Source organism: Gossypium arboreum, chromosome 9 (assembly GCF_025698485.1).
Source record: "Gossypium arboreum isolate Shixiya-1 chromosome 9, ASM2569848v2, whole genome shotgun sequence".
Taxonomy (NCBI): domain Eukaryota; kingdom Viridiplantae; phylum Streptophyta; class Magnoliopsida; order Malvales; family Malvaceae; genus Gossypium; species Gossypium arboreum.
Window position 1 is genome coordinate 82,203,265 of NC_069078.1, and position 16,505 is coordinate 82,219,769.

Consider the following 16,505-nt stretch of genomic DNA (forward strand, 5'->3'; position numbering starts at 1 on the left):
TCTATATAAATATACCAGTTGGACACTTGGACTCAAATATAAATATTAAGGTGTGATTAAGATACATATTTTAATATTTAAACTTTGAAAAAATTTTAGAAAATGGAGATGCAACCAAGTACATATGAACAAACTTTATAAATCAAGACAAACATAGGAATAGGACCAAAAGGGAGACCTCAATTTGAATATAGCAAAATTCTACCCCCCAAAAAAAAAAAGTTGTAAACATCAAAAGTAACTTTATCTTATTAACAGAAAATTCAGACGCCTCATAATAAAATCGTTGTTCAATGAATGAAAAGTCGTACCTAATACCCTCTTGAATACCCTTTCCTTAAATTACCTGTCAGTCCTCATAATCAATACCTCGCACACTTAAACGCGGCAAACTTCCCTTTTCGTCTGTCTTCTTCTTCTTCTTCTTCATGCTCACTTTTCTCTGCCGTACACCTCTACCTGGACTACGACCTTGGCTATTCCATTGGGCCCACCCATTTCTTCATGGGATTCTTGGCTAAACTTTCTGCTTGCATCGCCAAACGCTTCAAAGCCGCTCGAGGTGGATCCGCCGGAGAAGACGATTCCGACGACGGATCCGACACTCAGGGCCTTTTCTTCGAACTCCGTGCTCTCCAGATTGCTACTAACTATTTCTCTGAACTTAATCGCCTCGGTCATGGTGGCTTTGGTCCTGTCTACAAGGTACGTTTCTTGTTATAACTCCGTGCTCTTCAGATTGCTATTAACTATTTCTCTCAACTTAATCACCCAATGTTATTATTATTATTATTTATTTATGGACGTTTCTGATATATATATAATTTTCTCCTACTGAATCTTTATTTTTATTTTTTTAAAATATTTGTCGTTGTTGTAATTGTCGCTGAAGGGCCTGCCCTTGGCTGGATTGGAGTTAGCGTTTATTCAGGCTAAAAGCAATATTTAGTTTTTATGCAAGTTGTATAGATTTATTTATTTATTTAAAAGCTTATGAATATCTTTTGGAAAAGAATATTCTATGAGGTTATCGATTGTAGAAATAATAAATAATCACAATTGGAAATGTAAATTAGAACAAATACAATAATATTAATGAAAAAATGAATCAAAAGCATTTAATGATCCAATTGCATTTGTTTGTCTCTAGAGCCAGGGTGCAATGGGGCAAGTTGTTTTGCTCTAACAGTTCCAACGTCAATGAAAGTTAATTAGGGCTCTATCTCAGTACATTTTTATTTGGTAAGAGTACTTAAAGGCATGGAGAATATATGGAGAGAGTGGAGTCGAACATATAAGGAGAAAGGGTGGCGTAGTTTCAGAAGAATGGAAAATGAGTGTGAGAGGCAAGCATACGTCACAGCCTCATTAATCATAAAAAGTTAAGCACACAAAACCACGGTGAGTTGTGGTTGCTTAGAACCTGTGTTACTTAGAACTCGTCTGTGACTGTCCGGTATCGGTATGCCTCAGACATGGGAATGGTTAGATTATTTTAAAATTTTCCACATATTTTGAGTATCCTTGAAGGTCATAACCTTGTACTTAAAAAATGATCAGAGCAACATAGGTTAGAATGACTATAATGAGAAAGGGTGTTTCTACCTTATCTGTATCTGGGATTTGGAGCATTTGTTTGTTGAGAAAGACGTAGCCTGGGTATCTACAAGCAATGAAGTTATTTAATAGAGAAAGAGAACTTTTTAAGGAGCTTCATGTGGCCTTAAGCTTCATAGCTACCACACGGGAACTTGAACTAGATCTCATGTCTGACCAACCCAACTTAAAACCTCTGACAATGGAAATTTTCTCAGGCTTCTTCCACCTTTTATGGCATTCCAATCTATGTGAAAATTGGAATTTGACTTAATACGAAGCTTGCATCTTTATAGAACATCTACTGAATGGGAACTTGATCTTAAGATGTAGAAACGAGGAGAATGGATTTGTTTAGAAACAGGCAAAAAGGAAGTATCTGGAAACTGATGGTGTGATAATAAAATTTTTTCCATAAGACTGAAGAGTCCATCGCTCGTATGCAACTTTATGGTGATACACTGACATGTTATGTTGTTGCACGTGGAAGCTCTATGCTATAATGCCACCTTTGTTTCCAGTTTTCTTACCTGTTTACTCTCTTGAACTGTTGTCATTCCAACAATGCCACATAAACCATCGCGAGACATATATAATGGAATTAACTTTATATAGCACTACCTTATAAAAGAGCTTTTATATTGGTTACCATTATATGCTATCTTATTTCTTTGCTTGGATTGAGAGGGAGTGTTGGTGATTGGAGACTGTTGTGAGATTATTGTCTCATTACAGCTTATATCTTACAGGGTTTGATGCCAAATGGTCAAGAGATAGCTGTGAAGAAGCTTGCAATGGATTCAAGACAGGGACTGAAACAATTCATTAATGAGGTGAAGCTTTTATTGAAAACCCAGCACAAGAACTTAGTGATGTTGTTCGGGTGCTGCGCAGAAGGACCTGAGAAGATGCTTGTTTATGAGTATTTGCCAAATAAAAGTCTTGATTACTTTCTCTTTGGTAAGAACCCCTTTTTTTAAACACCTTTCACGTCTGTTGCTATCAAAACTTGTAAATTCAAAGTCTTATCACCTGTTTGGTAAACTAAAACTTATAATCGCAACTGAACTTCTCAGACAAGAGCAAGTCTCCTTCCTTGGATTGGACTACAAGATTTAAGATAATCACAGGCATTGCAAGAGGTCTCCTCTACCTGCATGAAGAGGCGCCTCAAAGGATCATTCATATAGACATCAAAGCCAGTAACATATTGTTGGATCAACAATTGAACCCAAAAATCTCTGATTTTGGCTTGGCAAGGCTCTTTCCTGGGGATGATACTCATGTAAATACTTTTAGGATTTCTGGCACCCAGTGAGTAGTTTCTTTGCTTTTACCCATCATAGTCTTCTCTAATCGTAATTGCTGCTTTTAACTGTATTAGGCTAATTTTCTTTCAAGTTTTATCTGGGCTACTTTTGGCTGTCGACTAAGAAAGATTAACAATTAAGTAAACCCTTGTATTGCCTGCAGTGGTTACATGGCCCCTGAATATGCCATGCATGGGTATTTGTCTGTGAAGACAGATGTTTTCAGCTATGGAGTTGTGGTCTTGGAGATAGTAAGTGGCAGAAAAAACCATGATAGCCGTCTTGGTTCAGAGAAGGCAGACCTCTTGAACTATGTAAGTTGAATTCTGAAAGGAAAAAAAATGAATGTAAATTCTGAAATCTCATTTAATAGTATTAGTCTCGCTGTCTAGATGGACGGGTGGATGGAACATTAGTTTAGTACTATCATAAATAATCCACAAATATTTTGGAAATTTAATATGAAGATTGAAGATAAACAAAGCTGCATGCTTCATCCAGTTGCTTAGATAATTTTGATTTGTATCCATTATGGATTATTTTGATTTATAGTATGATCTGATATTTTCCTAATTTTCTTGACCTGTTTTACTTGTATATCTAGTGCTGTGAAATTGGCCACTCCTTAGAAGGGCCTATTTGAATCTCCAGATTTATAAGCCTAAAATGTTGCTCCCCACTCTTTATTTTTATTGAACTTTTGATGTCCATTAAATGGATAGAGAGAGATATAACCTTCAAAGATCCTCCAAAATACATGGAAAAACTGTTAAAGAAAAGGACTATTCATTTCAGAGACATACCATATCTGACACTTATACTCAAAGTCCAAGTAATACATGTAGGAATAGATGATGTATAAGTCTGATTCTGACAAAATATTCTGGCATTTTCATATACAGTCATGGCTGCTATTTCAAGGCGGAAAGATGTTGGATTTAGTTGATCCAACCCTCGAGAAATACAATCCTGACGAGGCAGCAATGTGCATTCAGCTAGGCTTGTTATGCTGTCAACAGACTGTTGTCGAGAGACCAGACATGAACTCCGTTCATCTCATGCTTTCCAGCGATTCATTCACCTTGCCGAGACCAGGTAAACCAGCAATCCAAGGGCGTGTAGGCCGGTGGACGACCACATCTACTTCAGCTTTTACTAATACAAACACTAATGCAAGTAGCACCAATGGGGGTATGACAAAGGTTTCGGCGGGAAGTAGCTTTGTTGAAGATTATTCTAGGAATTCCATATCCTATTCGTCCATTGAAGAAGGTAGATGAGCTTCTGGTAGATCAGTGTAATTATAGTTGTAGTAAAATTCTGTTGTAAAGGTTATTATTATCTCTTTAAAAATATGATATATTTAGTGTTGATGTCATCTTATTTTCTATGGTGGTTCATTGTTTTTTTTTTTTTTCAAATTATTTGAATGCAACAATGATGGTTAAAGGAATCAATAATTCAACGAAGGAGTCAAAATCTAAGTATCTGTCTAAGTTTTACCCCACAATAAATCTAAACAAATATGTGAATTTTTTTATTATTCAATTGCTATATTATTTAATCTTCTTGTTCTTTTATAAATTGAGAAATCAGATTATTTGTTTACTAACAGCATGTCTCTTGGTTCATCGTTTCGGAGTTGTCTCGGTTCATCATCTGTTCTTCAAATCAAATTATGTTGGTCCTATACAAAAGATTTCCAATTTTTTTAATTATAAAAGGCTAATCAGCTTTTATTGAAATATCTTCTTTTCAAGGAAGAATTTTTTTTTCAAAAAAAAAAAATGCTTTGAGATTATGTTTCAGAAGCTGTGTGCTAAATCAATATTGTGTTTAAATTTGTATGAATATACTTTAGTTGAATCTCGATATTCATGATAATAATACGATAATAATCGTATCATTCTATACAACAACCGCACAAATTACATTTAATTAAAACAAATGCATGCAAATTTTTACAATAATAATCATATTAATTAAATACTACGTATCAATAAATTTAGTGCCATATAAACCACCACCCCATCTATTCAAATATTCAATACAAGTCCTACCATAAAACAATTATAATGTAATATGTATTATAATATAATGAAATGTATGATTATATTTTTATCTTCTTGTAAGAGAGAGTGTATAGTTTAGAAGGTAAAACACAAACAACTGTATTCTCGATTATAGAAGTAGACAACTACCTCTTATTTCGCCAATCATTAAATGAGATGTCATGTAAAATGCTTTATAATGGAATATCAAAACCCCAAACTCTAAACATGTGTTCAAACCAATTTGAAGTTTATAAAATGTGAAAGATACAGGGAAAGATTAAAAGGATTTAAATTGTTAGATTTATTTAGTATTGACATTCCTCTTTATTAATTATAGCATGTGAACTCTAATATATTGATAGATTTACATTAATTTCAAGAATATTGAATACCGGTTTTAAAATTTTGCCAATAGGGAATGTATCCAACAATGCATGAGATAATTCTAATAACAAGAATGAACTCTCTACAACAACCTTATCATCAATTGAAACCCCTATTAATAACATTATATTTTTCAGCACTATTCTAGGTTCTTCACTATGAATCATGAGATTCCATGGTTCATCTATAGAGAAATTGCACACAAAAATGTCCATTTTGATAATTGCATCTGCAAAATTTTCTAAGTGCAAAATAATTCAAGAGCTAGATGCATCTAAAGTCAAATTATGACATGAAATAATAATTTAATTTTCAATCTAAAAATAATCGTAAAAGGAACAATAGTTGTTCCTTATTGAAATCTAAACAAAATTAAATAATAACGTAGTAATTTTACAGATTGAAAATATATTTTGATATTGTAATTTAAATAAAATCATATCAAACTTTGGAAGCTTTGGTTTACTTAGGGTAGCTTAGATTTTTTTGGTAGGATTGATTAGGGATTGTAGCAAGGGTTATCGGGTAGTGGAATTTTATGATTTATGTGAAATTTGAAAAAAAAAAACAAAAAAACAAAAATCAATGTCATAGCCTGTGGTTGACACTGATAAGTCTATCCAATTGGGACGGTTGGACAATGTGATAATAAATGTTGAATCACTCTCATCACCTACATTATTGATTCTACTGCTTATTGGAAAGTCTTACATCTCATCAAGCGTTTGAAGTCTTTTGCATCCTTGCTTCGAAAGGCTTCATCATTTAGCTATGTTTGTTTTTTTGAAAATTATGGAAACATTATATTTTTTTTTGGTGTTTACATAGTGCTACCGAAAACATCATCCATTGTTTGATTAATTTGATTCTAACTCATTTTTCGAAAATTATTTTTAATTAAACACAATAAATATTTTCAAAATACCCAAAAAAATTTCATTAATTAATTTAGAAAGCTAAATTTAAATAGTAATATAAATCAATAAACATTACAAAACAAGAATGGCTTTGAAATCTGGTGCAATGTTGAACATGAATCCTATATTTTGAGTGAATCATTCCATGTCTTCTTCGTTTCCAATATAAACAAAGGTTGGGGAATTCTTCTTTGGGACACCCCCAATAAGTGTCATTGATTAAACATTTTCACTGAAATTTTGGGTAACTCATTGGATTGAAGTTGAAATGATTGAGAATTTGGGTGAAATAGTTTGCTCTGTAAAGCTTATTACTGCTACTTTTTTCTAGCGAGCTCCACATGCGTTGCTCTGGTGGCTGAATAAGTAAATCCGCGAAGCAAAATTTGCAGAAGATACTAAAAAACACAAACAAGAAAAATAGAGAAAAACCCAAAAATATAAAGATCAAAAGGGTTTTTTTCTATCTTGAAGAGTGAAGAGACAAACAAAATCTTAAAAAGGGTTAAGGCTTTAACTTTGCTTTTTTGATGTGGGTACTTACCGTTGGAGGAGATGATGAGAGCACAGGTTAGTGCCAGAGAGAAGCTGCCGAAAGAGTGAAGAGGCGCGAGAGGGGAACCCGTGTTTAGGAGGAACGTAAAATGACTTACAGAAAATCTGTTGACCAACAATACAGTTTATAGAGACTTGCTCTATTTTCCCCCATCAAACACAGGAAATTTTGGATAATGTTTTCCAGAAAATATTTTGTTTGAAACAAACAGACCCTCAATATCAAAAGAATCTCCCCATCTATCACCATTAAAGCCAAAAACAACACATTTCCATTAATAATATTAAAAATCCCTACCTAGGAAAAGAAACTTTTTTATACAAATTTCTACAAAATTTAGAATTTAATACAACTTCAAATTAGAAAAATGATAAGAGAGATCTTCACCCTACCCTTTTGAATTGCCAAATTAGTTTCAAAACTAAAATAAATATAAAGCTTGTATGACATGTAGGAGATTTTTGAGACCCAAGATGTTCTCTACCATGAACCAGATCCAGAGCCAGTGTAAAGAACAATTGTTTTTATAATCAATGTAAATGGGATTCCAACAAACAATCGTGCGTCGATATGACTGGTATGTTAATTTAGAATGGTATAATGTAGGCGACGAAAAACTGAATAAAATTCAAATTACACCGAATCAATGTTTGGCTATCAAATTGCATATTATATCAGAGTTCCTATATATATTTGGGAGATTTATCACAATACCGGTACAGAAAAAGTAAATGAATGGAAGGATTAAATTTGGAGCCAACAAAAAACATTTTAATAAAATCATAATATCCCTACATTAAATGTCATACCGCATTATCAAAGAAAATAAAATAAAATCCATCATGATACTTATATATCTCTGCTTGTTCGGGCAACTCAATAATGTCGAATTTTAAATAGCAAAAATGCAGTTTTTCTAAGGGAAAACAAGAAATGAAATAAGACCAGAAAGATGTCACAACACTTGTAAAAGGACTTATCTATGCCTCTGTAACAGGGAACTCGAACACAACATCCTTCCCAGCAAGCTTCCGGTAAACTGCAGAAAAGGTCTCAAGCTTATACTCAGTGTTGTTTCGTTCCTTGGGGTCCAAAAACACCTGCCCATGATGTGTCGGAAAAAGATTACAGAAACATTAGCCTTCAATAAATGACAACAACCATGGTTAATAAGAACTATTGAACCATATGTAGGTATTGATATAAAAGGATCACAATTCTTTCACTCATCGCTTAAGACCTTTTCATCAACATTTAACAGCATAATTATGACAGCAATTTGTACCTTCATTAACTTAGATCCATCAATTGCATATCTAGTGCGCTTCCCGACAATCTCGGCGGGCAAGACAATATCTTCTAGCATTGCCTCGTGTACAGCAGTCAATGTGCGGCTGCGAGGCCTCTGAACGGCAGAACCTTTCTTTGGGGGCCTCAATATCCTCCGGGTGGCAATAAGAATCACATCCTATCAATATGCATAAACCAAGTTAAAACTCAAAACCAAAACACGTAGTACATACTAATCAAGCCACTTAATAATCATCATTATAAATTAGCATAACAATAGAAACCACAAAGATATGCAATTTCATGACAAAATATGATTAATTCCCTTGTTTAAAGGGGAGCTGCAATGTTTTAGTCTGGAAAGAAAACAACTCCAAAGATTACAGCATCTTATGCTAAGAAAGGAAAATTAAATTTGTTACTGAGTTTCGTAATGATAATGCACTTGAAATAAATTGTAATCCAAAAGGCCTAACCCATCCTTGATTACTTCGTTGTAAAGAAAAAACTTTGAAGGAGGACTATTTCTCACCTTTCCACTGAACTTCTTTTCAAGCTCCCTCACAAGCTTAACATGAACCTTGCGAAAAGCTTTCCTCAATCGGTAGGGGACATGGATAACAACAGCTTTCCGGCTCCCAGACACATCAATTTGGCTGCATGCAAAACGCAAACAGATTACACCAATCATATGGTAGCCAGATAAATAAATCAATTTGGAATTAGTGCATCTCAAAAAATCATACATACACTGCTGAATTAATGTAGAGATCCTTGAGGTCACTTTTCAGATCCTGGTTGGTATTCTCCAAATCAAAGAATGCCTGTTACAAACATTCACACATAATTGAATCATGACTGGGACCGTTTTAGGAAGCTTTAAAAGTGCAACAAACACTAGAACATTTTAAAACCTGGGCAACTGATTCCTCAAATTCTGTTGGTTCAACATCCTTATCTTTGTGGATCTTCTTCATTGATGTATACATTTTCAAGATCTGCATTGTGGTATTAATAAAAAAACATTGAATTTTTTTTCAAACAATATATAATAATAAGAAATCAGATTGAAATTGAAATTGGATGTGTATTTAATATCCATACACAAAATTTAAAGGCCTTAGTAATCTCACTGGACATTTAAGAAGCTAAGATTCAGCCTTAAATTCTATGTTTCAATCCATGACCAGTTCATTACACCAAATTCAAATTCAATGATAACAAGTTTGATAATTGATAAAGTTCCAAACAAGGTCGATATCATACAAAAGCAAATAAGAAAATACTTCAACGTGAAATGCTTCGCACCCTTTTGAAAACGATTTTCTAAACAGAAAAATAAATAATACTAATCAACATCATATTCTTAAACCAATTACTAATAGTACCACTTATTCACTACATTACTTGAAAACTTGCATAAGTCTCAAAGTGATTATTAACAGTTTATAACATTAACTGACAACACAAAAACCCGCATACACAAATTCCAATATTTAGTTATTTTTACCACATTTCCCAGAAAATAAAATATATTCAAAATGAGAAAAAAAAAAGATTCAAATAATAGCTGGAAACACTCCATGTTCTTATTAGCTCAGAAAATAAAGAACATATTTGTTCATATATATAAACAAAGATGAACAAAGCCTAAAACTCATTGTTTGAACATCTATTAATGAAATTAAATTATTAAAGCTATACAACTAAATCCAACCATAACAGCATTTGTTTTCCCCTTTCCTACAATTTTTCTTAGCAACCAAACAGACGCCAGTAACAGAAAAGAGTAAAAGCCTGTATTACTCTGTTTAGTTATACAAGAAACCTTAACAGAAAGAAGAAGAAATCATTTAACCAGCTGAAATTTCTAGGCAACCAAACAAAGTGTAGGAAAATGAAAAGGCTGTACCTGAGAGAGAAGCACAATAAAATGTGATGAGAAGCTCTCTTTCCGCAGATCAGGAAAAACCCTAGGATTTCAACCTAAGATGACACTTTATATTGAGGCGCTGAGGGCCACGATTCTTTAGTTCACACGTGGACGACCATGATTAAGTCACGTGATCACCGTTGGTCTAAAGTTGGGCCGTCGGTTTTGATTAAAGTTGGACCGTTGGTTTTGGTCCTATCTGGTTTTGTATGGGCTTGTACAATACTGAAACTAACCCATTAAATTGATCATCACAATAATCAGTCGAATAAAGTAGTTATTTGGTGTTTTTTTTTTCCAGTCTTTTAAGAGTTCAAACTTACAGGTACAATTATTAAAAAAAAAAAAAAAACAATTACAGGTATAATACATCATACCTCAATTTTTATTCAAATAAATGTAATTAAGTTTCCAACTTTTTTTTTCATTCAATCAAGTACTTAAACGTTCAATATATATCAAAAGGTCCTTAAACTTTTCTAAAAACCAATTAAGCCTTTTTTTTTACACATGATTAAGTACTTGAACTTTTAAAATATATTAAAAATTTCTTTTGACCATTAAGTTTAATAATTAATCGTTAAAGTTAACTGCCCCTAATTTTTCTCAACTAGAGTCACCCGTGTCACAATCATGACGTGACATGTGGTAAAAGAATTATAAAAAATAAAAATCAATAAAAATTCTTAAAAATTATTCAATTTTAGTAAAAATATTACAATTTAAAAAATAGAAAAATCGTAAAAAATTGTAAAATTTTATAAAAGAAATTAAAAAAATATAAAATGCATAAAAAAATACAGAGGAGTGTTTGTCTCAAACTTGAACTGGATCATTGATTTAATTTGTGATATGAGATTTCATACGGACATGAAGAGATTCCTAAGACAGAAAAAAGGCTCTTTCATTTTTGTATTTCTTGATTTGTCCTGAGAATTATGTATTGTATTTACTTTATAACTATTATTTTTTCAATTAATAGCATTTCAGTTTGCATTAAAAAAAATCATTTAATGGACATAAGTGTAATGTCCCCCTACCCGAGACCGTCGCCGAAGTCGAGCAGGAGACATTACAAAACTTATCTTAGCACTTAAACAGTTTTCGTAGTAAACTATCTATCTGCGTCACGGTTGCTAAAAAAATCATATCTCGAGTTACTGAAACTCAAATCTAATTCCGTAAATTTTCCTGAAACTAGACTCATATATCTACTTACTAATTTTTTTAAGAATTTTGGTCGGGCCAATTAGTACAGTTTATTAGAAAAATCTCCCTGTTTGTGGTTCAAATACTCGACCCTTGTGCCCTCTGAATCAAATTTCTTCCTGTCAGAAATCCAATACTATGCCATTTGTTTCAATTAAAATAGACTCAATAAGGAATCCATACAAATAAAGTTTGAGTCCTAATTCTTAATACACAATTTATGGTGAATTTCTAAAGTCAGAACAGGGAATCCAGAAATTATTCTAACCCTGTTTCACCAAAACGTAAATATCTCATAAAATACAACTCTTTTACCTATTTTATTTCTTCCATATAAAAATAGATTCATTAAGCTTCAATCACAAATTTTATTCATTATCTAATTCACTTTATACTATTTTTGATATATTTTCAAAGTTGGACTACCGCTACTGTCCAAATCTGTTTTAGTATAAAATGTTGATGACTAAGTTTATAACATCTTCATTTCTTCTCTCGACAATATTTACCAACACTTCCTCTTATTACTCTTCACTAACATATCAAAACATACCATACTTAAGGTTTTGGCAACATTGCAACAGCCTAATTTTCAGTGGTTTTGAGATCACCAAATCCGACGGGTGAGTTAAAAATTTAATAAATTAATACCTATGAGTCAAATGCGAATATAAAATCATTTTTGAATTAGTGAATTTGGTGATTTAAAAGAATTAATTAGGTAAATTGGGTCGAGAATGAGGTATCGAGACCTCAACTTCATAAATCGAGCCATAAATATTTTTAGAAATATTTATGGAGTGTTGGTGAGGTAGTATTAAAATTTAGTCAGAAAATTTTGACGTTTGGGTGGTTAATTAAATAAAAAGGACTAAATTGAAAAGGGTGTAAAAGTTGCTAAAAGGATTAAATAGCTCAATTGTCAAATGAGGAAGGACCTAAAGTGAAAATAGTCCTAAAGGAGATATTTTGGGCGGCAATAGCTGAGAAAGATCAGGAAATGGATGAAATAAGGGCAAAATTGAAAAATTGTCAAAATTGGCTAAATAAAAATGGGACTAAATTGGAATATCTAGAATTCTCTTCATTTCTCTTCATATTCATCAGCTGAAAAACAGCCATGGAGGAGGGTTCAAGCTGGTTTTCATACTCTAGCTTCATGTAAGTTTAATTCTTGCTTTCTCCTTGACAATGTAAGTTTAATTCTTGCTTTCTCCTTGACATTTTTATGTTTTTGTGACTTTTACAACTAGGTCCACTTGTTGAATTCATTAGTTTTTGATTCTATGAAAGAAATTGAAAGTTGATATAAATATGTGCTGGAAGTATATGATGATTTGGCATGAAATTAGAGCTTTAAATTATTTATATGCTGATTTTATTGAAAGAATTGAATAGAAAGTGAATGTTTGGGACCTAATTGTAAAAGAGTTTGAAGTTAGAGTTTCATATGGAAATTCTGAATTTCAATAGTTATGAAATAACTTATAATGTCTAGAAAAAGTATTAATTGAGAAAATTATCTTAATTGAGGGGTTAATTGAGCAAGGACTGAATTGTATGAATTGTGAAATTTGGGGCAAAATGGAAATCAACATTTTGCACTAAAACTGTTTTTGACAGCAGCAGTAGTCTAACTTTGAAAAATCACCAAAAATTATAGAAATCTAATTAGAGGATGAATAAAATATGAAATTAAAGCTTATTGAGTCTAGTTTCTTATAAAATAAATTATGTAAGCAATGGAATTGTAAATCATGAGATACAATAACTTTTGTGAGACAAGGTCAGAATGATTTCGAGTTCCCCTGTTCTGACTTTGGAAAATCATAAAAAATTGGATAAAAATAATTAGGGGCTTAAATTTATATGTTTGGAATCCTGAATTAGTCTATTTTCAATAGAAACAAAGGAGGACATCATTTGAATCCTGTACAAGAAGATAATTAATTTTTAGTGAAGAAGGGTCGGAATTGTCAGACAGCAGAACAGGGGAGACTTTAATGAATAAACTGTATTAATTGGCCCAACCAAAAATTATGAAATTTTTATGGAAAGAAGGTATATAAGTCTGGTTTCAGGGAAAATTATAGGATCTTAATTTTGAGTTCTGTAGCTCAAGATAAAAATAATTTAGTGACTATGACACAGATGGACAGCTTGAATATTCACATAAGTAGATAGTGAAAATTATGGATAATGTTACCTACAAGTGTGTTGTTTATACTAAGGATGTGGAATGGAGAGGAGGAGGAGGAAAAATATGTATGAATATTCAGCTAGCATGTCTAATTTGTATGTTTTTGGCTCAAGGACTAAATTGAATAAAAGTAAAACTTTATGGGTAATTTTGTAAAAATATCGAAAATGACTAAATTGAAAGGAATGAATTATTTTATTATCTAAATTAATAAATTGAATGAAATTATCAATTTAAGATTGGGTGAAATTTGGGAATATGGTAAATCACCAATATGCCCTAAAACTTGGTATTTCGCAATTTAGTCGTAGGTTCGTATATCCTGCATGAGCATGTAAATATGAAAATTTAAGTATTGTATCGTATTTTATATGATATTTTGAATTGAATATATGAAAAGAATGTTACATGAAACATGAAAATGAATACTAAATAATATAAATTAATTGAAATTATTCTAAAAATCTCGGTAATGCCTCGTATCCTATCCCGGTCTCAGGTACGGGTATGGGGTATTACATTTAATGGTATCAGAGCTACGGTTTAGTCGGTTCTCGGATCAAACGTAGTATATGTGAAGTCTAAAAACACATGTCATTAAAATATGTGACGATGTGATATCTCTCGACTCTAATGAAATTTGTTTTACTTATAGAGAGATGTTTTATAACCAAGTTAATTCGATAATGCTAAAACGATACTCAAGTATACAAGTAGAAAGTTGATTATGATGAATCGGTAAAAAAAAAAAAAGGGCATGAATAAAAGTTTTATAATACATGTCGATAATGAATATTATGTTATATGTATTATTAAAAGTAAATTATATTACTATATGAAATATTATACGATGACTAAATTACAAAATATATAAATGTGATATATGAAGTACATGATAAGGATTATTAGAGAATTATGAATGAATAGTGAATTTTGAAATATATTACATGTATTGAAGATACAGAAGATATAAGCATATAAATTATTGGTACAAGGATTAAATTAAATCGTAAAGCATGTAAAAATATTATGCGAAAGGTGTAAAAGTGATATGCATGTATGAAATAATTTGCCCAAGTAGACAAGATTAGAACTACTAGGATGTTAAGGGACTTCAGCATGCTCTCTGAATATTAGCACGTCAGTGCTCTCTGATTAGCACATTTGTGCTCTCTGATTACTAGCACGCCAGTGCTCTCTGATTACTAGCACGCCAGTGCTCTCTGATTACTAGCACGCCAGTGCTCTCTGATTACCACATTTGTGCTCTCTGTTCATTAGTGCATAATAATGCACCTCTGTATAAGTCCTATATATCCGAAGTGTTCTATCTAGTCTACTGGGCCTCTGTTAAATAAAAAAATTAAACAATTTTCGTTACAAGATAAAGGATTATCCCTGAGTAAAAATGTTAGTTATGATGAAGCAGTACTCGTAAAAGTACGGATAAATGTTTTATAATACTTGAGAATAATAAATGTTATATAAGTAAATACATGAAAATTAAATTATAAGGCTTTATGATCTATACCCCTTTTACTAATACAGTTATATGCAATGAAATTCATGAGATTTATATTGATTAAATTCAGAAGCGGAAAGTGAAAAAGTTCAATGGTTGAACAATTGATAATACAGCCGGAACTGAGAATGCGTTAATAGGTAAAGATGGGTTCTGAATAGAGACATCAATTTTTTCTGAAAACTAGCTGGGATATCTGATACCCTTTGTTAAATAAAGAAGTTATTTATAGGAAAATCGATTTGTTCAAATATGATATTTACAGAATGGTTAACTGAAAATTCCTTCCAAATTAAATTCTTGAGTGAACTGAATGATGTGAAATTATTGATGACTATACTAGTCAATAGATTGGTGAATAAATTGCAAAAATATTTGAATATACCAGTTAAAATTGGGTATATTATAGTAAATGTTTGGGATATTATGTGGGTATTTTATATGTATTGATATTTTTAGAGGCATATGCAATTGTTAATGTTTGGATGCTATAATAAATATATTAAAAGGTTAGATAAATATGCTAATAGACAGAAATTATCGCAAGTCTGATTGATTCACAAGCGGTACTACTCTATCTTTCTTTGGTTTTCCAAGCTAATATATGTGATAAAACACTTGATAATAAGATTCATATGATATTATCTTCTATTCCTGTTGGTAAAAGCTCGAGAGGCGATGTGAAAATTGAATTGAAAATAAAATGTGAAATGAAAGGATAGAAAATGGATATAAATGATAAACTAGGTAAATATGTGCAAAAAGAAACTATAGAATTATAGAAATAATGAAATTCATGATCAAAAGAAAATAATGTAAAGTGTTTAGAGATACATGCCATATAAATCGTGATAGAGTGATGCGTATAATCCGATCAAATTTTTATTTTACTTATAGACGAAATACTTTTTAAGCGAGTTATTTCAGAAAGTGTTGAAAGTGACACTAATGTGTCTGAGTAAGAATGTGTTTATGATGAGTTGAAACTTGGAAAGGTATGAAAAGAGTTCATGATATGGATGTGATGATGTATGAAATGAAATAAAAGTTTATCTTGTGATGAGCGCGCCTATATTGTTTGGTATTTATATGATGTTATGTTGATTAATAAATGATATGTTAGATGTGTGTATATATATAAGAGCTAAAAGTCAAGGCTTTACAATCTTCACCCCCTATCATTATGGTATTATATAATAAAGTTTATGAAATTTATATTGAATAAGTTCACAAGTGTGAAACAAAAGAGTTCAAAACAAAAAGTGGAATAATTAATAAAGTGGTCAGAGATAAGAATGGTTTAGCAAGTAAAAACGATTCTAGAATAGATGATAGACTGTTTTGAAAATCATTCAAATTAAGTGATGCCACAGTTAAAGAAGAGGACAATCAACTTATCCAGGTATGATATCTAAAGAATGTGTTATCAGGAATTCTTCGAGTTTTCTTAAGAAGATTGACATCAACAAAATGTGGATTGTGCTAAATTTTTATATTGATTTTCTTTTATTAGGTAATATTGATTAAGGTCAAT

General features: G+C 31.7%; 2 protein-coding genes across 2 annotated transcripts; one reads left to right on the forward strand and one right to left on the reverse strand.

Moving 5' to 3' along the window:
- The first annotated feature begins 255 nt into the window (after nucleotides 1–255).
- Nucleotides 256–4,390, forward strand: LOC108450789 (cysteine-rich receptor-like protein kinase 10). Its single transcript, XM_017748557.2, has 5 exons — nucleotides 256–705; nucleotides 2,346–2,556; nucleotides 2,673–2,910; nucleotides 3,070–3,220; nucleotides 3,809–4,390. The coding sequence occupies exons 1-5, from the start codon at nucleotides 505–507 to the stop codon at nucleotides 4,184–4,186; spliced, it is 1,179 nt and encodes a 392-aa protein (XP_017604046.1). The 5' UTR covers nucleotides 256–504; the 3' UTR covers nucleotides 4,187–4,390.
- Nucleotides 4,391–7,566: 3,176 nt separating this feature from the next.
- Nucleotides 7,567–10,130, reverse strand: LOC108450178 (40S ribosomal protein S7-like). The gene is made up of 6 exons (XM_017747687.2): nucleotides 10,020–10,130; nucleotides 9,022–9,105; nucleotides 8,858–8,931; nucleotides 8,640–8,763; nucleotides 8,103–8,285; nucleotides 7,567–7,917 (listed from the first exon to the last, which is right to left on the reverse strand). Exons 2-6 carry the CDS (start codon nucleotides 9,094–9,096, stop codon nucleotides 7,798–7,800), a joined length of 576 nt encoding a protein of 191 aa, XP_017603176.1. The 5' UTR covers nucleotides 9,097–9,105; nucleotides 10,020–10,130; the 3' UTR covers nucleotides 7,567–7,797.
- Between the last annotated feature and the right edge of the window lie 6,375 nt (nucleotides 10,131–16,505).

Bases quoted from the DNA above. Each gene is read 5' to 3' on its own strand.
- LOC108450789 (XM_017748557.2), top strand. From the start codon at position 505: ATGGGATTCTTGGCTAAACTTTCTGCTTGCATCGCCAAACGCTTCAAA. The intron at 706-2,345 runs GTACGTTTCTTG...TATATCTTACAG, and splicing joins GCTTTGGTCCTGTCTACAAG to GGTTTGATGCCAAATGGTCA. The intron at 3,221-3,808 runs GTAAGTTGAATT...TTTCATATACAG, and splicing joins AGGCAGACCTCTTGAACTAT to TCATGGCTGCTATTTCAAGG.
- LOC108450178 (XM_017747687.2), bottom strand. From the start codon at position 9,096: ATGTATACATCAATGAAGAAGATCCACAAAGATAAGGATGTTGAACCA. The intron at 8,764-8,857 runs GTATGTATGATT...TTTTGCATGCAG, and splicing joins CTCTACATTAATTCAGCAGT to CCAAATTGATGTGTCTGGGA. The intron at 7,918-8,102 runs GTACAAATTGCT...CATCATGGGCAG, and splicing joins ATGGATCTAAGTTAATGAAG to GTGTTTTTGGACCCCAAGGA.